The sequence below is a fragment of the Cryptomeria japonica genome, chromosome 11 (genome assembly GCF_030272615.1).
Source record: "Cryptomeria japonica chromosome 11, Sugi_1.0, whole genome shotgun sequence".
Lineage (NCBI taxonomy): Eukaryota > Viridiplantae > Streptophyta > Pinopsida > Cupressales > Cupressaceae > Cryptomeria > Cryptomeria japonica.
Window position 1 is genome coordinate 8,748,975 of NC_081415.1, and position 25,460 is coordinate 8,774,434.

At 37.2% G+C, this 25,460-nt stretch overlaps 1 protein-coding gene across 5 annotated transcripts in view; it reads left to right on the forward strand.

Annotated features, from left to right (window-relative positions):
* The first annotated feature begins 367 nt into the window (after positions 1–367).
* Positions 368–25,460, forward strand: part of LOC131050724 (phosphoglucan phosphatase DSP4, amyloplastic) — a 159,802-nt gene continuing 134,709 nt past the window's right edge. Inside the window, exons 1-8 of one of the 5 annotated variants that reach the window (XM_059213786.1) lie at positions 368–629; positions 801–914; positions 2,061–2,124; positions 11,279–11,375; positions 11,599–11,675; positions 11,827–11,903; positions 12,367–12,447; positions 13,502–13,637. In XM_059213786.1, coding sequence (XP_059069769.1) covers positions 604–629; positions 801–914; positions 2,061–2,124; positions 11,279–11,375; positions 11,599–11,675; positions 11,827–11,903; positions 12,367–12,447; positions 13,502–13,637 — 672 coding nt within the window. In that variant the 5' untranslated portion in view covers positions 368–603. The remainder of the gene's footprint in view (positions 630–800; positions 915–2,060; positions 2,125–11,278; positions 11,376–11,598; positions 11,676–11,826; positions 11,904–12,366; positions 12,448–13,501; positions 13,638–25,460) is intronic. The other 4 variants (XM_059213784.1, XM_059213785.1, XM_059213782.1 and 1 more) reach the window with 4 other exon arrangements.

The following is a 25,460-nucleotide window of genomic DNA, read 5'->3' on the forward strand; positions in this document are numbered from 1 at the left end:
TTTAAGAAACATTACCACATGTAATTATGGTCGAGTCAACAAGAATGCAATACATTAATATCCAAATTAAACAAATGACAAACAGATACAAGTAAATATTTAAAAATAATACAATTTTGAATGCATCAAAATAATTAAAACAAATATGAATCATATTTATCAAAATAAATACTAATATTAAATCATTTTTATTAAAGATAACATTAAATCAAATTTAAAAAACAAAACAAAACATTCTCTTTCATCTCCACATATGCAAATATCTCACCATGATCGAGGGTATCTCTATTAAGAAATACCGAAATGGAAGGCTTTAAAACATGACTCGTTAGTACCAGGCCCACAAAGATCTCCCTAAAGTCCACAAACTTTTTTTATGGTAGAAAAATGTTGCTCACGTGGATTGGGTCTCTCGATACTGACATGCCGTGATATACCCTCCACTGCAGTTCTTTCTCTCTTTTGTTATTGAATTTATTAAAATTGCACACCGAATCATTATTCACAGGTGTTTACCAGAGAAATATTATTGTAAACGCATTGAATTTCATTTTCTCAGGTGCAAGGCCACTTAGTTTACATTCCCAGTTAACTGTCCTTCCAATGGCTCTTCTTCAACCTCTGCACAGGTAAGTAAGCACATCAGTTACGTTTTAAAAAAAAAAAAAAATTCAAGTGGAAAAAATGAGATTATAAAGATATAGGCATCTCTGCTTTTTTAAGAGGATTAATATGATCAGTAAGCAACTATTTAAATCAGAAGAAATTTTTTTAAACAAGCAAGTAAATATTTAAATCAGAAGTTATCTTCCACCTAAGCTGTCTGGAATGGGAGGAATTAATATGTCAAAGTCATCAAGAGAGCGGACCTGGCCTAATTGCGTTTCTGAAAGATTTCAACCTCGGGGTATGACGTAAGTATTCTGATTTTTAATTTTATGTTTAAACAATTCAATTGATATGTCTACAAGCGAATTGCTATGATGGTGACTATTGGAGGTTCAAATTTCTTTTCTCTTTGTTTGAACCTTTTTAAATTTGTTTTAATCACAAATAATAAGTGTTATATATGTATCTATGTGCATAGACATGTACAAGCGACATATATCATGGGTCAATTCATACAATCTCTCACTAACCCTGATGATGAATCTCTCAGGAGATTCAGAGTAGTTGAAAATCTTCTATACAGTTTATAATATTATATTCAAAATTCCATTAGCCTATAAGTTGGCTGTCATCTGTAGATCCATTTATAAGGAGATATTACCTCTGGTAAAGACGCTCTCATCTGTGTAAATATATGTATTGATATACATTTGTGTTTAAACAAATTCTTTTGTAAATAATAAATGAATATATAAGACAGTGAATATGTGTATGTACCGTTTGTGTATTCCCAAATGAAAGTATACACAGTTGAGTATGTGTATGTACCATCTGTGGGTATTTCTAAAATGAAAGTGTATGCACCAGTGGGTATGTGTATGTATCATTTGTGCATATTCTCAAATGAAATTTTATATGCAAATTTGTGTATACCCAAATAAAAGTATATATACACAGGTGAATATGTGTATATACTATCTGCGTGTATTCCTAAAATCAAAGTTTATATACACAAGTGGGCAGTTGTATGTATTATTTGAGCGTATTCTCAAATGGAATTATATATACACAAGTGGGAGTGTATATGTGTCATTTGTGTGTATTCTCGAATTAAAGTATATATACACAAGTGGCTATGTGTATGTACTACCATGTGTATAACTGTACTAATTATATACCATGTACCATTTACGTTTATTTTTAACTGAGATATTATATTATATATGTATATACACACACAATCAGATATGGATATATACTGTATGTATATAGACACAGGTATTTATAATGGGTTGAATAAATCAATGACATTTTTCCGGTGAGGATAATTGTTGCATATTTTTATAATATATATAGACACAGGTATTTATAATGGCTTGAAGAAATCGGTGATATTTTTCTGGGGAGGAAGATTGCTGCATATTTTTACTTAAATAGATTTTGGTATGCAGATCCTTTGTTTGTTTGTTTCAAAAGGTGGGACCTACAATGAGCAAGCCTTCACAAATTCATCAGGTATTTCTAGACAATTATGTTCTGTAATTCGCAAAAACATTGTCATATTTCATGTCCAGTTGGTTTAAATCAGGCTTGACGGGTTGCACTTTGTTTTTTCGTTGCTTTAATGTAATTATCTCAATAAAAAACAAATTTAATCACTTTCATTAAGGCTAAAAGATGAATGTAATAAATATCATTGCATTAGGGCACTAGTGAATCTTTAATCACTCGTGCAAAGCCTTAAAACTGAATGTTATGCTTTGATAAGTGCATCAGGGTACAGTTTCATTCTGACAGAATCTATAACAGGGCCCAAAATTGCTAGAGGCTGGGTTTCCATGTGCTTAAATGTCTACTGAGACGTTTTAAGTCTAATAGAAGTTGTGAACATCTACTCAAAATGGTAAACTTTATTATTAGAGGCTATAGAATAGAAAGATTACTTATAGTCAAGTGATGATGGGATGTAGATTTGAGACAAAAAAATATAACCAAGGCCCAACCAAGTAGGGTGCTGGCGAACCCTCTTTCTGGAATTGCAAAGTGGGGGCCTTGAGTTTTTTACAGTTCGCATGGTTGGTATTCCTCCTGCAATTATGTGTAATACCCTCAGATACTGGGATCTCTTTGCATCAGACAACCAGTATTTATTCCCTGCTGAAAGACTTCTCTACAGCTGAGCTTTGAACTGGGCTGGCCTAGTAAGCACATGCTAGCATTTAAACCATGAGTCTCACCAACATACATGGCAAAAAGAAATCAATTCAACTCTAGCATCGTAGACATTAGATATTTGGTATTTTCTGTTAATTATTCTCTGCAAGTTTGGTTTTCAAGTAGCTTTCATTTGAAACTGTAAATTTTAACCCTTGCATAGTATTAGGCTTTAGTTGCGTGTAAAATTTATCCGTTATATAGCTATAATTTGTATTTGTAGATTGGAGACTGTGGCCCTATAAGACAGGGGCCAAGAAATGAAGCTTTGTTTGTTGTTATGAATCATGATAACATATTTAGTTGCACGTGTCAATGCCCTTACATTCTTTCTACATGTGCTTCATAACAGGACAACACATACCATAAGAATTTTTATATGCTTTATAGCAAGGTGTAACAAGGCTCTGTGACAAGGCTCCCCATGGAACAAGAAGAAAATTGTACATGAATATCCCAAAGATGAGTTTCGACCTAATGAAATTTATGATTATACACACTCAAGTTTCAATTGCTATTCTTGATATGCAGGATCTGTCTCGAGCCATCACCAACCTCTAGGTCCTCAGAAACTCACTCAATCTTAAAGGTCACAGTTTAGGTGTAACCCTGTAAACAAGTTTGTGCAAAGTGCACCACCATAAAATGAGATTGATAGCATTTGATGGGTGCCCAATTTTGGTGTAAGCCAATCAGGTCTTTATCTGCTGTTCAGAATTTATCACCTCATTGCTGTGCAATAGGTCTCGATGAGAGTGTTGATTTTTTTTAATTTGAATCACTCGTTAGCCTTCTGTATCTGGGAATGTCTTGTGAAATATGTAAATTATGTAAATATGAAGATGAACCAATAAACATTGCTATTTCAAAGGAGTTAACCTGCTTTATGTCTCATTTGTAACCGAATAGCTGTATACACAAACAAGTCAGCAATGTATGACGGTAGAACTAAAACAAACTCCGTTTTCTGTTAGATGTCTTTTATATAATCAAAGTGCTACATTTTTTCCGTTCCTTTGTGAGCTTTGTTAAATATAACTAAAGAGAACTGCATAAACACTAATCAACAATGTGTGATAATGGTGATTAAAAAGTCCTGCTTGCTATCACAAGCAGATTTTATAAACCAATTTTTTTTTTTGACCATGCCTTTTACTATGCTTTCTGTGTTGATAAAGTTGACGTTCTTTTATAATTGTCTGGCACAATTCAAGAGGTAGAAGAGTTTTATTTTAATTTTTTTCTTTTCTAATATGTTCATTCGTTTTCTACAATGAAATTTGGAGACCTGTTACCATGAAGGCCATTGCAGGCCACACAAAACATAGCATTCAGGAACTATTATCTTTTTATGCCATTTTAAATTATTTTAAAGGATAAAGAAACATAAAAAATCAACAGAAGGTTGACTAGTCAAATTGCAAGGGCCATTTTTATTAAGACCAATTTTTAGCAGAGTCGAAAATTTACCATAAGACAAAACCAAGACAAGAAGGAGAGAGGATTTCCCTATATGTTATTTCATCTTTGTTAAGGTGTTTCCACACATCTGTCTGATTAACTTGGACCACTATCATGATTTTAGTATACAACAAGGCAATGCAATTTATTTAAATATTTTCAGTCTTGTTTCTTCTATTTGAACATTTGAGTAATAAGTTTCTGATTTTCCACCAAGAGGAAGCTGTCCCTTAAAGATACAAATGACTTTATTTCATCCCTTCATGATGATGAACTCTCAAAATTGAGGACTCCAGGCTTTGTCCTTCTCTCAGTCGCTTGAGGCCATATTGCCAATCAGGCTATTGGAATTAAACTTGTTATCTTTCTTCGTGAATATTTTAGGTTGCCTTTTTCTTACTTTTATCACTATGACCTGTGCCATTAATGTTAAAGGTCAAAGTTTGGATTTCTGTTGCTATGCTCAAGTGTCTGCCATTGATTCTCTTAGGTTGGTGGGTACCAGTATCACTTCACTTTAGGAAAGTCCTTTGGTTTTTGTTGAGCCTTAGATTCACCACTCAGATTGTGCTAGCCTCTTAGAAAAGCTAAACCGATATTTCCTTTTTGTGGACTTCCAAGTTAGGAAACTACTTTGTTGTTTGTCCTTCATATGTTTATAAGTTTACTCCATGGAATAAAAGATACACTGTACATGATGTAAATGCTACAGAAACTTTGGGAAACTATGAATTTTACTGGTTTAAAGTAGGAATTGCAAAAATTTAAAGGGACCCTCTTCTTTCATGTGAGAGAGCAAGGTGTTAGTGAACAAATTTTGTCACTAATTTTGTGTATGCGAAGTAATAGTGACAAAACTACTAACAGTTGGATATGTTGCAATCAAATTACAACCTTCCTTTAGGTTTTAGAGGGGCAGCTCCAAGGATACTAGGAGATGGGAGCACTTAGAGACTCCGAAGACTAGCACAGGTACCAGTATGACTAATTTTCAAAAATAGTAGACAGGGGTACTTGGGGACACCAATTTTTTTAATATAATTTATTAATTTCTAGAAAATATCATGACATACAACTTTGAAAACAAGAATAGTGGTAAAGTTTAACATTAACTTTAAAGTTTAAAGTACAGAAATGTCAAATGTCATTGTGTCAACTAGTTCAAAACTCACACTACATATTTCATATCGGCATAAGCGGTAGAGTGATTGTTTTTCAGTTTCTTGCATCATCCTTGGTTGGTTTACTGCCAAGTGATTTTTAATATTCTCCATATCCCGCTGAAAAGTGGAAGGGGCTGGCTTGCCGCCCAAGCATTGTATTATTTCCAGTTATTTGAAGCTAACGATCCCCTCAACACTGTATGCTCTCACCTTCCCATATTGGGCACTTGGTGATCAGAAAGTAAAAGGGTTACAATTTCAGCATTATTGTATCTTCATATCCTAACCTTAGCAGGTTCTTGTTGTGATTGTAATTGGAAATAAATTGAAAAAATTGTGGGGATATTACAGTTTGATCTATATGCAAGGTATTCCTTGAAAGAGAATAGGTAGGCTTAGGCGAAGGGAGGAAGAAACCTTACGCATTTCTTATGCTTCACCTTGAATACAACCTTGCCTTTGCTCGTTGACATGGAATAAATTAGTGAAAGGACCGAATTAGTGAAGAAGTTGATAGGAACAAGATAGAGATGGCGATTTTAAATCATTTCCGTGCGAACTTCCTTCCTTTGCTCCCTTGAAGGAGCAAACTTCCTTCCTTTCCTCCCTTGAAGGAGCGAACTTCCTTCCATTGCCCTCTTGGAGGAGCGGCATCTCTTCCTTTGCCCATGCATAATCCCGACCTGCCTTCCTTTGCTCATCAAAATGTCCAAATTCCTTTTCTAAGAGGGCAGAGCAGCAATCTAAACATAATAGATCAGTGAATTAGAGCAGATACAAAACAAATTCAGTCATATACCTTCAGCACACAGTGAATTTCCTGAGTATTATCAGTCATCTCCTTTGATTAGAAGCATGATTAAGGATGTAGCAAGAGTGGGAAGTGTTGTATTATTTATTACACTTATATGACTCTTGATTCATAAATGTTTGCTTTTTCAGGTCTGATACATGGGGAAGGATGTCAACATCATAAAGACCATCACATTCAAGGCATTCAAGGTGATTGCAACATTCGAGAGTTACACCAAAGAAGGACGAATTTGTGTCATGATGAACATGGAAGAAAAGTCAGATGAAAGTCTTGGCTAAAAACACTTCAAGGAAGACAAATTCGGGACGTTGAAGAAGGAGGATGCAATAAGTTTCAAAGGATAACAAGAGGAATCTAAGCTCAAAAAAAAGGATTTCGTGCTACACCAAGGAATTTCAAGTTCAAGTCATGCAAAGCAGAGATCGAAGCAAGCACAAGGATACCAAGAAGGTGATTGTGCAAGGACTTCAAGATATTCAAAAGCTTTCATAAAAAGGAGAGATCATACAATCACCTCAAGGCAAGATAGGCAAGCAAGGGTAGAAGGTCGACTTGATCATCATCACACCAAGCTTTGAGGCATTGAATATCAAGGGATATTGCTAAAAGCATCGACACTTGCTTGTGATGACATGTGAAGTCTACCAAGTGTGAATTGAGGTGGCATCCTAGTCACTACTCCACCAATCAAGAGGTTTCACATTAGCATGTCTAGATACAATGCACCTGACTCATTATATGGAGGCACAAACTCTAATGTACCTACCCTCACATTTCATTGGTTCACATTCAATATTGAACCTGAATGTAATTTTCTCATTGGCCAAAGGGAGTTGTTTTAACAAACCCTAATTAGGGTTTCTATCATGTAATCTTGGTCGTTGATCTGAGATCAATCATGGCCATTCATTGTAAAGAGAGCATTATAAAAGGCTCACTCTCCTCATTTGTAAAGGGTTAATAGCGAATAGCAGATTAATAGTTAATAGATCAGTAGTTCAAGAATAGTTTAGTAGTAGATAGCAGCTAGAGTAGAATAGGAAGAGAAGACAGAAATTGTCGCCAAAGTTGTAAATAAAATTCCTTTTCATTGAAGTTATGATGGAATGTGTTGTTTCTTCTACAATTGCATGGTTTCTTGTTGGATCTTCATGTTAGATAATGATAATCAGATGAATGAAAGAACTTTGTGCATGATCAATGGTGGAATTCATATATCCATACCACTAGCGATTTGATGATTGTAAGTTCGCCTTGTGTTGTCAACTAGAATTCTTAATGAGCTTAACTTCAATTGCTATTCACACTTTGATATGCATTGCCTTAATGGTATTCTCGTCGTTGATAGTGATTTGAACATCATTCTACTCTCCTTAGAAGATCACACTAAGCTTTTTGGAGTTGTTGCTTTGCATGTCAAAGCAAGGCTTACTGGAGTTTCACCAAAGATTATTCATTCTCTCTTGCATTCTTATGAGTAGCATAGTCTTCCTAAACCCACCTCTTTTGCGATTTTTTTAATTCTCCAAGCAAGTAGTTAGAATCTAAGTTCCAGCAATTCAAGCATTCAAGTATTCAATGTAAGTCCCCTTGGATTACCAGCAATCACATCAACCAATTGAGCTTATCCACAAGTCGTGACCCGACAATAGAAACCTTGGAGTCTTCCAATTGATCACATAGTTTAGCACTTGGGAAGATTTTGTTCAGGAGAGGATAAGATGCCTTGGTGTTTTATTCTGTGTTTGATTGTGCATAAAAAACACATCAACACCGCCCAAGGAGAAATTCAAGAAAATGGCTAAGTATTGAAGATTTTCCTTGATTCCACATGAAGTCTTCTCTAAGAATGAGGATTTTCCTTGATCTTATATGAAGTCCGCTCCAACATGATGGAAATTCCTTGTCCAAGTGCTAGCAAAGTCCCACCCCCCTTGGTGAAAACTTCCCAATCATGTGCAAAGTCTGCCCAAGGTGAAGAGAAGGAAAAATTTGGTTAAGGGTAGGTGGATTAAGACAAGAAAAGTATAGGTGAATAAAAGCAAAAAGTGAAAACCAAAAGGAAATTCGCCTAAGTATTGAGAAAGAAAATTTAAAAAAATGGTTAAGTGTTGATACCTTGGAGGAAAATTTGAAAATTTGGTTAAGTGTCAAGGAAACTCCTTAAGCAAGAAGAAAATCTGCCCAAGGAAGGTGAAAGAAAATTCAGCTAAGTGTTGGTGGATTGAAAGAAAAGTTGAAATGAAGTGCCAAGTTTGCCCGAGGATAGTCAAAATTCTTTGTCTTGACCCAACACCAAGTCCGCTCAAGCATATGGAAAAAATCCTTGTTCAACTACCAAATCCGTCCTCTATACATAAGAAAAATTCTTTGCTCAAAGGTGAAGTCCGTTCCAATCAAGGAAAATTTCTTGATTACCAAGTCTGCCCAAGGGAGATGAGGTAAAATTTGGCTAAGTGTCGTAGAATTCAAAACTCTAGAAAATTTGGCGTTGTGTTGAAAAAATTCAAAATTGCAAATTTCCAAGACATCTTCTGGGAGAATTTTCAAAGCCAATTGCAAGACAACTTTCACTTCAAATCATCTTGCTTTTTATGCTTTTTTAGGGGCAAATACTTCAATTTCCAAAATTTTCATAAGTTAAATAAGAATTATCCTTAGAACATTCCTTCAAACTTTACACTCTAGGATGGGAACAAACATCCAACTCCCTTATTGTTTTTTAACTTGGAAAGTTTTCATGATTTTCTGGAGGTAGATGTCAGCTCAGGAAGGGATTTCCAGAAAGGTGCAAATGAAGTTCAATAGCAAAGGAACCTGTTGGAAAGATGATTCCACAATGCATGGAAGGATAACATTCACGCTTCAAGGTGGAATCCAAAGATGAATGGAACAAAGAAGGACTTACACTTCATCAAGACATTCAAGAAGATTAAATCATACAAGGATGAAAGACTCTACAACAACCAAAATCAAAAGAAAGAACTTGTCAGTATGAAGGATTGTTCAAGAAGCACAAGATCAAAGTGAAGATGGTGATTAGTTCGAACATAAAGAAAACTTTAGACTGATGGTGAATTTAAAAGATTCCACACCAAGGAGCAATAAGTTGAAGATACAATGAGAATGAAGAAAAATGTTCTAATCATCTTGAATTTCCTTTGGAAATCAAAGAGTAAGGGTCAATACAAAGAGGTAATCTTGGTTGAGGAACGTTGCAACATGAAGTCAAGAACTCCACTCGGGAATCCAAGTCCAAGGCAAGGAGTTTCATAATCAAGGAAGATAGTTTCAGAAGAGTTAATCAAACTTAGAAACTTGATCATCCAAGATGATGCAATTTGGGAATATGCTTCATGGCATCAAGCAATTGGAACAATGTTGAGTATCAAGAGATATTGCCTAAGGTATCAACACTTCTTCATGATGAGGAATCAAATCTGCAAGGCAAGCTGAGGTGGCATGCCAGTCATCAATCAACCAAACCAAGGGTTCCAAGTCAAACACGTCCAAGTGCAATGAACCAGACTCAACAAGTGAAAGATATTAAATGGCTCCTATTCTCTCATTGGTTATCCAAAATATTGTACTTTTCTCATTGGCCAAAAGGAAGTTTTTTGCAATTAACCCTAATTAGGGTTTTGTTTGTTATTCTTGGCTATTGATCTTGGATCAATCTGAGCTGTTGCTTTGTAATGGGCTGCCTATATAAACCCTCCTCATTTGTAAAAGGAGAGATTTCTAAGAAATTGTTGTAGCGATACTTCTTAAGTGCTAAGACATAATTCATTGTTCAATTGTTGGCGAATTCTTGTCTACTTTTGCAAGTTAGCATGGTTTCTTGGCTCTCAATAGAATAGATTTCATTTTCAATTTATTAAATTGAATGAAGGATTTGATAGAATTGTTGAATGTGGAATAATGTGTTCATACTTTTGATAATTGGATAATTTTCAAAGTTAGCCTGAACCAGCAACTGAAACTTAACTTCTATCACTATATTCATTGTTCAAAATGTTGGTGAATATCAGTGATATGAAAATCTTTTGAATTCCTTAGAAGATAGCACCTTTCTTGTGTAGTTGTTGAATTTGGCAAAGCAAGAATTGGTTTTGGATTCCACTTTTGCAATTTTCGTCTCCAGAATTCATAGGATTGGATTAGGGTTAGAATTATCTTCTTGAACCCTCATCCTTTTGCCTTTCTTTCCAAGTTTTCATAGAAGTAGGATTGAAAAGAAGTTATTGCAAAATTATTTTAGAAGAAAGTTACAAGCATCAGCAATTAGCAGAATCCTTTGATTGATTCACTCCTGGAACAATTATGTAAGTCCCCCTTGAGATTACCAACAAATCACAACGAACCAACTGAGACTATCCGCATGAATCTGGAACCTTGGAGTCGTCTTTGTGATCACACAATCCATCTATTTAGGACATAGAAAATTTTGATGAAGAGACAATAGGATATCTCTGGGTATTTTATTTTGAGTTGCACGTGCATAAAAAACACACTAACAGGTAGACATTATGCCTGAAAATTTGGATCTATTTATAAATGAATAGTAAGCTACAATAAACTATAAATGAAACGAATTTAACATTTACACTTTCTAATTAAATTAAAAATAAATAAAAACATAAAAAAACTAAGAGCAATTAGGGTTAAATATCGTTTCCTACATAAGAAGCATGTTTGTTTTATTTTTGTAGAGAAAGGTGCCTTGGTGTGTCATTCTGGAATTATACCTAGAAAACATGTTTTACGTCTCCATTTGTTATATATTTTATTATTCTGTCAAAGATTCTAGCGATGTGTCAAATTCTATATGTTTACATTTTCATCTAGTCTTGTCATACCAATTTTATTTCAGTATCATTTACAGCTAAACTAAAACATATTTGGATTTGAAATCTGGAATTTCTACTATCTGTGAGTAAGAAATGTGAGTCATTTACTGCATTTTACTATGCATTTTTTTTGGAAGTTATTTGATGGACAGTCATCTAAAAAACAGGCCTCATCTGGTGTAAATGCTGAAACAAGTAAACTGGACGAAAGTGATGACAAGTCTGAAGTCTACAGCTCTGATATGTCAAATGCAATGGGAGCTGGTATTTTTCAGTACCTATTCATAAGTTTTGATTGTCTATATCATGTCCATAGATCATGTTTTCACATTTTGAATAAATGCTTTTTGTAAACAACACTTTATTAACAGATGTCATTGATACCGTTAGCAAATCAATTGAATGTATTAGTATCACATTTAAGCTAGATGAGAGTCATTTCATAATTCGATGCTTTTCTAAGTTGCTTATCCATTTGATTTTTCAGTATTGACATACAGACATGAACTGGGAGTAAATTACAACTTTGTTCTTCCTGACCTGATTGTGGGCTCATGCCTTCAGGTAAGGCTGAACTGAGTCTTTTCTTGACATTAATATAATTTTTTAATTTATTTAATATTTTTTGTTTGAGTACTGCATTTACTATGTATACGTAATACATACTACTGGCTTTCAAATAATGGCTGATGTCCTCTGAACAATGGTGGCCCAGACCCCTGAAGATGTCGACAAACTGCAGGAAATAGGGGTGGGCACGATATTTTGTCTACAAAAAGATTCTGATCTTGAGTATCCTTGAAATTCAGATTTATATTTATGAGCTATGTTTGACAGATTTATACAATAAATTGCTAAATCTTGTGTCTGTTTACATAGCAAGGACAGATAAAGTAGAATGAGATTAAGATATTCATAGAGGAATATAATTTTCAACATTTAGTTTCTAATGTTTTTTTTTATTACCATTTAGTTTCTGAACTTTGTTGCAACCATTTGATACTTGCCTGTTATGAGACTGGCACTAAATGTTATGAATGTAACACTCACGTAAAAATTCAATTCTTATAGGAATTAAATTGTCCATATCCAGAAAAGTTGGGAACACCCGATTACAAAAGAGAACAAGAGAAAAAGGATTTGTAAAGAAAACCAATGAAATTCTTCCACACTTTTGATCTCTGAGTGTGGTATTCTGTGGCTGGGCATTTTGCCACCAGAATACAAATACTGCCCTTAACAATGTTCTTAAAAGCTACTTTGGAGTTGACATCACTGCTATTCAAGAACGTGCTAAAGAATGTGATGGGATTCAGCATATACGTGCTGAAATAAGGTGCAATTTACCTTTTTGATTTCTTGAGAATAGCTTTTGTATATTTGTTGGATTTGGGAAATAACAACAATCTGTTTGTTCTTATATCATCTGCAACTCATGATGATTTCTCTATCAGAAACAATATCTTATATTATATTGAAATGAAAGTGGCTTGTTGTTAATTAGAATTGTTATGAGTTGAAGTCACACGCAAATCTGTTGTTTTTATGCATTTATCTTCTATCACTTGAACATCTCATAAAAATACGGACATGAAATTTTCCACATAAAATATGTATTTTTTTCATGATTCAAATTCTATAGTTGCACAATTTCCTCCCTGACTCTAGTTTGTTTGTCACTCATATTTTCTGTCCCTTGTTTCTTCTTTTTAAATCTTCCTATTTCTCTCCTCCCTTTCCGTAATAAGGCATTTATACTCAACCCTTTCTTTTATAACACTTTGGACTGTTAAAGGTTTGGAAATCTACAAAATGAACTATAGCTTCGAGAACAAATTTTTTTTGTCTGGAGTCAAGGCTTGTCCAACCCTCCTTTGCTAATGTAAGTGTGAGTGAGGATGTTTGTCAGATATGTGCTTTTTGCCTGCAACCAGATTGATGCAGTTGTTTGCACATTTTGGGCCACTTGCCTTCTTCTCAAATAACATGTAATAGCTATCCTTATGAAAGAAAAATGCACAACACATTGGAGCTTGACAATAGACAATATAGGATTTTTATTTTTATTTATTTATCTCTTCATCTTGATGATAGGTCATGGAGTGTAATTTGCAGCATTGATGCAAAAAACTCACATAGTGACAACTAGAAGTATTACTGATCAGTAATATGGACTGTGGAAATATTGTATCTCTTAATTAAGAGTTATCTGCAAACTACAGTTTTATCTCACCATTTATGCCTTAAATACCATGATTCTTTCTGTCTACAATACTTTAGCTCTAGATTTATCTGAAACTAGGGAACTGTTTATGTGCCTTTTAAACTCTTGATCTTGCTTTTCTATTTGACTCTTACTGAAGTTTGTATTCATGATATGTAATTTATAGCAGAGATTTTGATCCATTTGATTTGCGCATGAAGCTTCCCTCAGTGATTGCAAAATTAGAAACAGCTATTAGAAATGGTTGTGGAATAACTTATGTGCATTGTACAGCTGGACTTGGTAGAGCTCCTGCAGTTGCGGTGAGTAGCTTCTAAGCATTATAATTTCCTATGGTGAAAAGTGAAAACAGAGTTTTATTACATTGATGTTTAGTTTCATTTGTAGTTTTGCAACTTTATTTCATTTTGAAGATATGGGGTAGGCTTTGTAGTTTTTTGACATTTTATCAACACTTCTGTCTTTTTCATGTTCACGCTTTTAACAATGGGCCTTAAGTTTTTTGGCATTTACATATATTTTAGCATACTAAAAAGGTATATTGTTTTTCTCCTATGTTCCACAAAATTTCAGGGATAGGGATGGCAGGGGACACATCTTGGGGATGAAAGGCCATATATATATATATATTCAACTTTTATGAAAAGATTTCAATTTATGAAAATCAAATCTAACTATTATAATTAATTTTTCTCCACAAATTTATATAAAAGTTGTACTATTCATTTTTTTGGGAGCTTTATTAATAGATTATAAAATCTCATTCTATATTATTATGCACTAAATATATTAAAACATGTGGTAGTTGTAATGTTTTATAATCCATTAAGTTTTAAGTTTTTAACAAAAGGGTGTTTCTGTTGACGTCTCTGCCATTTGTGCAACAAGGCAAAAGAAATAGTGGGGAGTAGGATTTGAAGCTAGGAGGCTGCTAAAAGATGTTAACATCATAATATTATTTGGGGAAAGAAACAAACAAATGACAGATTACATTCTTTGCTTGGCTTTGCTTGCATGGCCCTATCCTTGTCATCATTCCTATAAGGATGTACCCTATCATGAGTCTGTGAAAAGCAGTGTTCCATTAAGTTTCCTGACTAGGGGATGGGGGGACCAAGGGCCTAAATTTGGGGACAGCGAGTGGACGGTGGGGGGATGGCAGCGAAGTGGTGGTGGTGGTGCTGCTGATATAAAAATTAGAGGTGAATTGAAATCTTCAAGGCAAAATCTGCAATATAAAATCTCTATGAGTGCCCCATGAAAGGCCAACTAGTTTTCATGAAGTTAAAGGTTGCAATCAATATGCAATGGCATGTAACATATAGCAAGCGACCCAACAATGTCCCCACCAAAGGTGGCGGAAGTGGTGGTGTTGTAGGGGGACGTTTCCCCCAAGTCCCCAAGTCTCGGAAACGTCCCCCTATAGGAGACGTGGTTTTTTTGGGGGGGGGATGTGTCTCCGTGGAACACTGGTAAAAAGCCTACATAGACAATTTGATTAATGGTAGTTTTTTGCGTATAATTGAAGTATTTTTTAAAAAACCGGGGCGGATTTTTTTTCACGTTGCATAATATTTTTATAATCTATTAAGTGTTTAACAAAAAGAATATTTCTATGAACATCTCTGCCATTTGTGCGATAAGACAATATAAATGTTAGAGTGTGATTTGAAACAAGGAGGCCACTAAAAGATATTTCCATCATAATATTATATGGGGAAAGAAACAGATGATAGACTAGTCTTTGCTTGGCTCTGCTTGCATGGCCCTATCCTTGTGAACGTTCTACTTCTGCAATCATTCCTCTCATGATGCACCCTATCATGGGTCTATGAAAAGCCAAGACAAATAATTTGATTGATGGACACTGGTAGTTGTCTGCATATAATCAAATTGTTTTTTAAAAAGAAAGCAGATTTGTTTTCACATTATGGACACTTGTGTCCTTGAGATGGTTGAAAGATGTCTCAAATGTCCCAAGCCATCTCAGGGCTGACCAAATGTCCCATTGATTTTCCAAGCATTCTAAACATATCTCAATTGCAGTCCATATTTTTGCTGAAGATTGGGGATGGCTAGTGGACATCCCTTGGTGTCGTGCCATTCTAGAAATGTAGGTGGAGATGGTGATGCAGATGTAGATGCAAATTTTAGAGGGGAGATGTGTATCCCCATTTAACATTATTTTTCTCCTTCGAAGAAAGGCATCTTATAATAATCCAAAGACCAAATTATGTAAACTAGATAAAACATTAATGATAACAAGGAAATACCCTCCAGCACGGCAAGGAAATAAAGCACATGGGCATGCACTCTTATGGACAAAGAATTTGCATCCATCCCAAATACTCTAGCTTTTCTTGCATAATCAGATTCAAATATTGTCTTTAATGTATTGTATTGGACAAAATATTAATGCAAATATTATTCAAACCAAAGATGAAAAACTCTTACTCGGCAATAACTCTTTTGGCCCAAAATTTTTGAAAACTCAAGACTCGGAAAAAAATCGGCAAAAACTTGGTAAAATTATCAAAAATTTGAAAATATATAATTCTTAAAGTATTCTTGAAAAACACACATTTTGTAAAACATATTACTGATTTCCATCATATATAAATCAAAGTTTGAGTTAGACACATATAATATACCAAAAAATAATTGTAACCTCTAAAAGAATTCCTAACAACTCATTACTGCAAAGTTTGAATTTTTCTCCCAACTTTTTGTGATTTTTTTTAAAAAAAATTGCCCAAGAGTTTTTTTCCAATTAAATTGCATCCATAAATGACTCATGATAAATTAGGAGTTAAACGATTTTTTGCAGATTTTTTCATTTATGATTCAAACCCTTTCCTAATATTGTTTAGGAATTTTAATAATTTAACCAAATCTGGCATAAACCCATATTTATTTATCAAATATATTTTAGATTTCTATATTTTGCCCAAATGCAATGCAACCCTAGAATTTTTCTTCATGATTTATACTTTAATATTTAGAACCCAAATTATTTATGAAGCCAAACAAATGAAAGGACAACTCTAGAACCTTTTTTTATTGTTGATGTAGTCTGAGATACATTATAAAATGCTGCTATAACAACTGAAATAACATTGTAATTACAAAGCTTAAACCCACAATATCAACTGAAAAATTACTCGAACTAGAAGTTGTTGAAACCCATGATTGATTGCAAAATGTACAAACTTGTCATTGTTGGAATCCCCACCATGAAAGCTCATTCATGACCATAGAGGTGGGATTGTCCTACCAAGCCAAAGGGGTTTCGTCCTTTAACACATGAAATCAAAGGGATTCCGTCGTCAGATTCAATTATGTGAACTCATAGGCAATGTTGACAAGGGTTTTTTTTTGTGTAAAATGTGAATAGTGCCTAAATGAACACATCCACTTTTGATATTATTAGAAGTGACGGTAGCTATGAAATCCCACCCAAAATAACAATTGAGATCTATGCAAGGACAAAGGATTGCTGAGGTTTCACCCACCGCATTAAAGAATGCACCACCAATTTTTACCACCAAAATTGCAAGTACATGTGAAATTGCACCTATAGTATTTGAAAATTGTTTCTTAGCAGGAAATTGCTTCTAGAGTGGTTGTTGCTTGAAAACTAAACATTAATGGTGCTCTAAGTCTTCTATGGAGGTAGGTGTGATGTATAGTATGGAGAGATGGTTGGGCCACGTCTCAAGGTCATAATCAAAGCAGATGACTGCTTTGTCACTGAAATGCATTTTGGTGATGCAGCACTTGCATCAAACTCATTGTGGCGAGTGCTCCCTAACCTAGCCAGGCCACCACAAGTCAAAGGAGAAGAGGTGACGTGTGTTTACTTCCTACGGGGTATATGCTTTATTACTAGAAGTAAACAGGAATTGTAATAGGAATACAGTAATCTAGAATTCACAGCAATATATGGTAGAATGATTTATCCTTCATTCCAAAACATGTAATGTGTCCCATAATGGCCATCCTGTTCCCGATACAAGATGTGATAAATATACCACTCGGCGGTTGGTTTAAGAGTGCTAACCGCTAGCAACTACCAACCACCTCTACGGGAACTATAATTCATTACAATGCCTAAACAAAGTATTATTTATTTAGTTGCGACATATTTGCCATGTACATCAACCCCCCCCCAAAAAAATTGTCTTCCAAACAACGGAAACAAAATGGGGCTACTCAACTACAAAATTACTGAGAAGAGGGAATGTGAGAGAATGTCCCTGGAGTAACTGAAGAGGTCAGTCCGGGAGCACCCTGAGATGTTGCGAGCTACTGACGGAGGTGCTACACCTGATTAGTCTGAATTTGGAGGTCCCACCCAGCAATCCTTTGGCACTCCTGGGCTACCTTCACCAACTGAACTGCCTCTATGAGGTCCTTCCAAGTGGTCTCCAGTTGTCCAGTCAAGGTGGCTAGGCAGGTCTTTGTCTCCCTCAGTCGTGTATCTTTCCCCACCTGATGGAAAACTTGTCATTGATGTCAAAGTAATTTCTACGTTTGCTTATACAGGGATGGATTTTATTGTTACAATGATGCACAGTAAATATAAATAGTGTGTGGAAAACCTCAGAATAAGAATATATATTCTGCAGTGATATGTCATATCTATTCTACAGTGATGCAGAAAACTCAGTAACATCTCTCAGTAAACACAGAAAATATATGTATTTAACAGTGACAGTATGTCGAGCTTATATGCTGTTCATAAAATATGTATGTCAAAGACATATATTACAGCTACAGAAATATATATATATATATATATCTCGAGCTTATGTTCAAACAACTCTTTAAGAGTCATAGTCGTGGATGGAGAACATGTGAGGAATAAGACAAAAATACTGAGTCTTTTTCAGATTGCTGCTTTTGGAGTGTTACAAACATGTTCACTGCTCTCCGTGTTTTGTTCTACAAGCATCTTCACATACTTAACATCAACCATGACCAAGAGCAAAGACTTTGTGACATATCACGTTCAACAACATACAGAAAGGTTAAGTATTAAATATGACCTCAGACATCTTCCAAACCCATACCATGCAATATGTTGCAACGATGGTGATCATGGATTGTATTCTTTGATAGAGTAAAGACAGACCCGATGGTGATTGTATCTCTCAGCAAGGTGCATTCTATAAAATGGCAAATCATATGTAAGAGATAACACATCGTTTCTATATATATAAGAAGGGGTAATAATTCTGAAATTATTTCCCAGATAGACTATACAGATGCTGGGAAGAAATAAATGCTGATATAAAAGACATATTACAGAGATACAAAAAGAAAATCTGTATTTTGAATGAAGGTTATGGAGCAGATATAAATATGCATCGAAGGGTTATCTATAAAAGAAATTTATCTCAGAATTAAAAGAAGATTATGAGAAGTTTTGCAGCAGACTTTAAAAGGATACAGGTATCAGTTTGTTGTATTTTTATTTACTACTATAGCAGAATTCATTTCAGAAGTTGGTGCTTCATCTTGTGGAGTTGGTGGTTCACTTGAAGGGGTTGGTGCCTCTTGTAAGTTGGTGCGTACGAAATTAGGGAGTTGGTGCTTCCAGTGGGTTGGTGCTCACAAATTAGATTGGGGAGTTGGTGCTTCCTGTAGGTTGGTGCTCACAAATAAAACTAGGGATTGGTGCCTCTACACAATATTGTAAAAGAAATTGTTTAAGCATTCATCTACCATGGTTTTCTCCCTATTTGGGTTTCCACGAGAAAAATCTTGAGTTCTTTGTGTTACTTGCAATGTGTGTGGCTATTTAGTAACAACATAGTTTGACATTATTCTAAAAGGAATTAAAAGTATTTAATAAACTGATTCATCCCCCTTCTCAGTTTATTTGAGTTCTCTTCACCACCATGGCCACCTGCTGCTGTTCGACTTCTTCCAACATCATTCGCCAGTCCCTCTCGCTGGTGGTAAGATGCTTCTGTTTCTCCAACTCCTCAAGTGTGACCAATTTTCCTGCTTTGGCTTCCTCAACCGATTGGGTGACCTTCTGCAACTCATAAAACACAACACAAAACATGCTCTCTATGCTTTGAAGGGTACCCAACATCCCACTCCCCTCGTCAACATGTGGATGAAGCCATGCTCCCACTCTCTCGACCCTTTGGCTCAGAAGTGTCACTCAAACTCCTTCGCACATCCACGCATCATAAATGTCAAGAGTTTCTTGGCTTCAGCTGGTACAACATCGATATCCACCTACTTGGCCAGTTCGGCCACCTCTCGAGTGACCACAACAATATCCCCCATCTCCAAGAGGTACCTCTGAATGCTACCGAGGGCATCCTGTGGGTCGGGTTTAGAAACCCGAAAGTGTCCCTCATGTGTGGTTCTTCCTCTAGAGGCCTTAGTTACCATTTCCATCCCTCACTTAGATGCATCCCCCTCGCCACCGGGATGTGTACTATCGTCAATGTCTATCACCACCGATCTAACTTCCTGCCAAGTGGCTTCCTTCTATGTGGGCAGGGGCACCTTTGCATGTTGTGACTCTCCTAATTGGATGCCCACCATAAGACTTGGTGACGGTGGAGGAATATTTGTGGTACCCATATTGAATCTACTCAAGATATTATCAACTCTAGCATTAGCATCTCCTGGCACTCCCTCGACTGCAGGTGTATCACCCTCAGGTAGGGCATCTCCATGTACCATATCTTCAGCTGTAGTCCCTTCGTCTGCAGGTGTAGTCATGGTGGTCTCGGGGACAAGGCTTCCCCTCTACAGGACTTGTGTGGAGGCACCTTCTGGGGGTCCTGTGGGTTGTAGCAAAAGGGCAATAGGAGTTGCCTCTCTGAATGACGTAGTGATCCAAACTTGGCTCGTTGCCACCAAGTGTGTTGTAGGGGACAATTTCACTAATGCGAACTTAAACTTTGTCGTGATCCTCTCTGTAGGTGTTGTGCCTGTGCTCTTCTTAGCTGTAGGTGGTGTGCCTGTTGGTACAGCCTTGGTGACCTCCATGGCTGAGGGTTTACCTACTCCCTTGCCCTCAGATCCTTCCATGTCTTTAGTATCACTACCATTTGGTGCTAGTCTAAAGGTGTCGTCACCACTTCCACTCTCGGATTCCTTTGTACCTTCTTCCTCCATAGTGTCTTCCTCCTCCACACTTGACCCCGTGTCTTGTCTACATTTCTTCCTCAGTGGCGGTTGAATGTGGGCATGGCCACTCCCTTCGGCTATGAAAGTATGTAGGTGCGTCCAATAGAACATCAAGAGCATTGGTGCCAAAATGTTTACTCCCTACGGGGTATATGCTTTATTACTGGAAGTAAATAGGAACTATAACAGGAGTACAATAGTCCAAAATTCACAACAATATATGGCAGATTGATTTATCCTTTATTCCAAAACATGTGTACCATAATGACCATCCTGTTCCCAATACAAGATGTGATATATATACCACTCAGCGGTTGGTTAAGAGTGCCAATTGTTAGCAACTACCAACTATCCCTACGAGGACTATAATTCAGTGTTCCACAGGCGTTGGGGATGGGGGGACGCGGGGACGCGTTTCCGGGATAGGGGGACCAAGGGCCTAAGTTTGGGGACGGCGGGGGGACGGCGGCGAGGTGGTGGTGCTGATATAGTTATACATATACATATAGTACTTGAAAAACTAGTTTTGAAAAGATGTATGACAGTATTACAACATAAGAATTATATTTCAAATGAGACTATAGGAAATTTGAAATACTAAATCTAAATACCAATATTTCTTCAATGCTAATTGTGTTGTTATATGGAGCCTAATCAGACTCGGAGGTTAAATTTTCCCTACTTCTATCGGTGCGGTTTCCCCCTATATTTTTCAACGGGGGTTTGGGAGCAGTGCCCCCAAGTTGTGGTCAAGGGGCAGCGCCCCTTGCGCGTTCCTTGTCGCGATACAGGGTGGGGTCGAGGGGCAGTGCCCTGCGAGGCCAAAAATACTTTTATTATTTTCTAAAGGCGTCAAGTGTTATTTTTCTATTGGCCCACGTCCAATTAGGGTTACCCCTTAAACCCCCCAAAAGTCATATGTTTTTTAAAAACTGCTTTTTTTGGTTAGCTTTGACGTGGGAACACGGGAGACGCCTAAACGTCTCTAGACGTCTCCCAGAAGACGTCTCCACGTCTCCCTGGGAGACGCGGAGACGTCTCTGAGTCCCGGTGATGCTTGGGTGGCGGTGGCGGGATGACGGGGGAGGTCGCATCCCCATCCCCCTGTCCCCGAGACGTTTCTGACAGGGGGACGCGTCCCCGTGGAACACTGCTATAATTCATTACATTGCCAAAACAAAGTATTATTTATTTAGTCGTGGCATATTTTTTGTCTACAACGTGGTACCAGCAATACGAAGGTTGATACATCAACAAGTGCTATAAAGGTATTGGACCCACACCCTTGTTGGACAATTTTTTGGCTTAGAATATTTGGGTACATGTTGCAAGTAGGAGTGTTATAAGAGTTCGTCGTTCACTTGTTGATGGTGGTATGCCTCAGAGGTGAACTTTCAATTGGAGAATGGACCTAGGGGGATGAAGCGAAAAGTAGATGAGGAAGGTGACATAAGGACCAAAAAGGAGAAGGTAGAAGAAGAGAAAAGCAAAGCTGGCAAAATTAAAATGCTCAGAGGAAAAAATTACTATAGAGCAACAAGGATTAAAAAATTAAAAGGAAAAAGGACAAAGAAGGTAAAAAGCAAAGTCGCAAGGGAGGTAAGAAACACGAACTTGACAAAATTAAAAGGTACAATTTTTTATAAGGGATTGAAGGTGAAAAAATTGGAAATGAATAGAATAGGAAAAAGTTTTGTTTTTTTTAAATTAAAAAGCATGGTGGAAATTCAAAAGAGTTTAGAAAAGAAAATAAAAATGATAAAGTTTATTGAAAAGTTAAAACAGTGGAAAAAAATAAAAGGGGGTCAAATAGAGACAATAAAAAGTGTAAGGAATATTAAAAACAATGGATTATTTTTTATAAACCTAATAAAGTGGTTGATCAAAAGGCTAACCTTGAATGAAGGTGGTCATTAGAAATCAGTTCAATCGAGCCACTTAGCCATTCCAACCAAGCCAAGAGCAAAGTTATCCTCGAGAACAAAATTGAGCAACAAAAAGATTAGAGGAAGGTCATACTGGATAGGGAGCATCTGGTTGTACAATAGGAGACCGTACAAGTTAGGAAGTGTTGCAGTCATATGACAAGAAGTACCATACGAAAGGAAAGGATTGAAGGGGGACCAAGCCCATACATGTGAGAGAAGAGTGTATGGACACAATAGCATCCATATGGGTTGTGGCCAAGACCGTACGCATGGGAGTTGAAGAATTGGTGGAATGGAATGTTGTACGGGAATACTCATTATGCAAATCTTTGTATGGTGGTAAAGAGAAGGGGTTGGAAGGGTCGTAGAGAAGAAAGATCTGTATGGGTGACGTGGAAGATTGCGTGTGAGACAAAGTTGTATGAATGTCCGTACGAGGATGAAGGAAGTTGTATGAGACAGAAGACAAGCCCAAGCCTTACAATGAGGAAGTCGTATGGGATTGAAGGCAAGTCCGTACGTGACAGAAGACAAGCCCAAGTTGTCTAGTACAAGGAAGGAGTTGTACTTAAAGACACCTTACGGAAAAAGATAAGCAAAGCACATGGTGAAAATTAGCTTCGGGAACCCCAGCCAATCCAAAGGCAGCAGTGGTAGTTATCATAATGACCGGCCAATAGTGAATAAAAGCCAAAAACTTCATTCAACATCCATTTGAAGCGTGGAAACCGTGAGTAGTAGTAAAGGGAAAAAGACTCAACCTTGAGTTCAGAGTGATGATAGGGTTACAATTGACACTCACATAGGAGAGCCTGAGTGGTATTGAGTGCTACACATGGAAGTAGGAGACTACCAATGATCATCCAATAAAGGATGCACTCAAGTACACTAAGGTTGATAAGGCAATTCAAATGCCTATGTTCAATATGAGAATGAGCCTATGCTAAGGGCTATGGTGGTGGGCTATGATTGCCACTCAAACAAGTCTACCATAAACTTGCAAGGATGCAAAATTACTATATCATTTTGGTTGAACGAGTTTACCAAGGTGTTTGGGATTCCCTTGAATGGTGCCAAGGTCGCCAAACATCTAGGAAAAATGACCGCCAAAGACAGACAATCCTATGAAATGTGTGTTGAAGTGACTTGACACAAAAAGAATGGGACGAAAGTTGGAATAATAGCAGCAGTAGGGGGGTCAAGAATACCGTCATGGCAACGGTATAAGGGAGGTGTATCATGGATGTAATAAAAAGATGTTTGATAGGAGTGAGTAGAGCTTCAGATATTGCAGTATGGATGATCTATCTCATGATTGGGATATTGAATGGGAAGGTTTACAACTGGACAGCATACTTGGTAGAGAGAATTTGAGAATTCCTTAGCCTCCAGCATAAAGCTTTCTACATGTCTCAGCATGCTATTGGCTTATTCCTACATGTCTACACTTAGGTACTGGTAGACAACTAGGGACACCTTCATCCTCTTAGTCATGCAGAGACGACTAAGCCAATCATTTTCTACTGGAGTCACATGGATACATTGATGAATGACAGCAACCAGGTCCATCCTCCCAAGAAGAAGCAGAGGTAGGAGTTGGAGTAACAAGTATCAGAAAATGAGAGCAGTAGTAGTGCAGAGGAGGGGACCATTGAGGTGCCCTTCAACGAGAGCACAGAGGAAGTATCTTTTGCGAAGGATGTACCAGTTGAGGATGTGCAAGTTGTAGAAGATGTGGATGTGCAAGCTGCACAAGACGTGGTTATTTTAGAGGTTGTCTCTAGGAGCATTTGGTGCGATTGGAAACTACAACGTTGATGAGGAGGCAATGGCCATCAAGATAGATAGTGACATTGTAGTAGTATCAGTTGGAGTGGTAGTGGCAATGGAAAAAAGGTTAGTCATGGCAGCAGTACCAGTTTCCATCCCTTCTAGAGTAGTCGTGGCAGGGTCAAGTTTGCAAACACTAGTGTCTGCATCATTGGCAGTGGCAGGGTCAAGTCTGTCAAAACCTTTGGCGGTAGAAGTGTCAAGTTTTCCAACACCAGTGTCAATACTACCGACGGTAGTCCTTAGTTTCGTCATTACCTGTAACTTTTGTGCCAATGGAAGCACTGGCTAGCCTAAGGTAGGATTGATTTGTGGTTGCACTTGTTAGGGATTATGCTTGAGGTTCCACATATGGAGCTTCTCTTGCAGACTATTCAAGGGGCAAAGACAACAACTGTAGTAGGTGGTAGTGGTTGCAGTGTCAGTGGTGAGGGTGTGCCAAGCCAGTCATTAGTTCTAGTGGTACCTGTCCAACTAGAACACGTCACAACTTCAGTTGTGCTAATAAGGGCTCAGGAGTCGTCATTCGATGACATGAAGAGATGGTGTTGCACTTGAGTTGATCGAACTCCCAAGATCTAGTGGGCATGGTTTAGTGTTGCTTTTGCCAGTTGGAAGGTATGGCCACTTTTCTTGGTTGAGTGGGGGAGATTGCAAGGGACTTGGATACTGGCCACGATCCCCTGGTGGCATAGGCAATGGAACGCCTTTTGGCTTTTATGCTGGGTGAGTGTGAGGGGGTGTTTTTCAGATGCTTCACTACTAGAGGGTGGTTGATGATGGAAACAAAGGCTATGAGAGATACCTAGATCCCTCAACGACCCACCGTTGGAGGCCGCATTGGTCAGTTACTTTGGGTGCTCTATGGAATGGAACTTGCCTTAAGAGAATTGTTCCTCAACCATTGTTAGTTGATGACCACACACTCCCAAGCTATTGCACAATGAGCGTAGGCCCTCCACCTAGTGGAACATGCTCGACAAGCTCTCATTGAACAAGCATAGAAAGTCCAAGACCAGTTGGCCTAGGAGCACTCTTGGGTTAATTCTCAAGAGAAGACCGTGGGCAAGCATGAGCAACAGTTGGCCTAGAGAGATCAGTAGGTGGAACTTGGAAGAACTAAACACATAGTTGACAGGGAAGGATGAGCAAACCACTTAGCTGAACACACAATTGGGAGAGAAGGGTAGCGAGACGTCCTCTCACCCA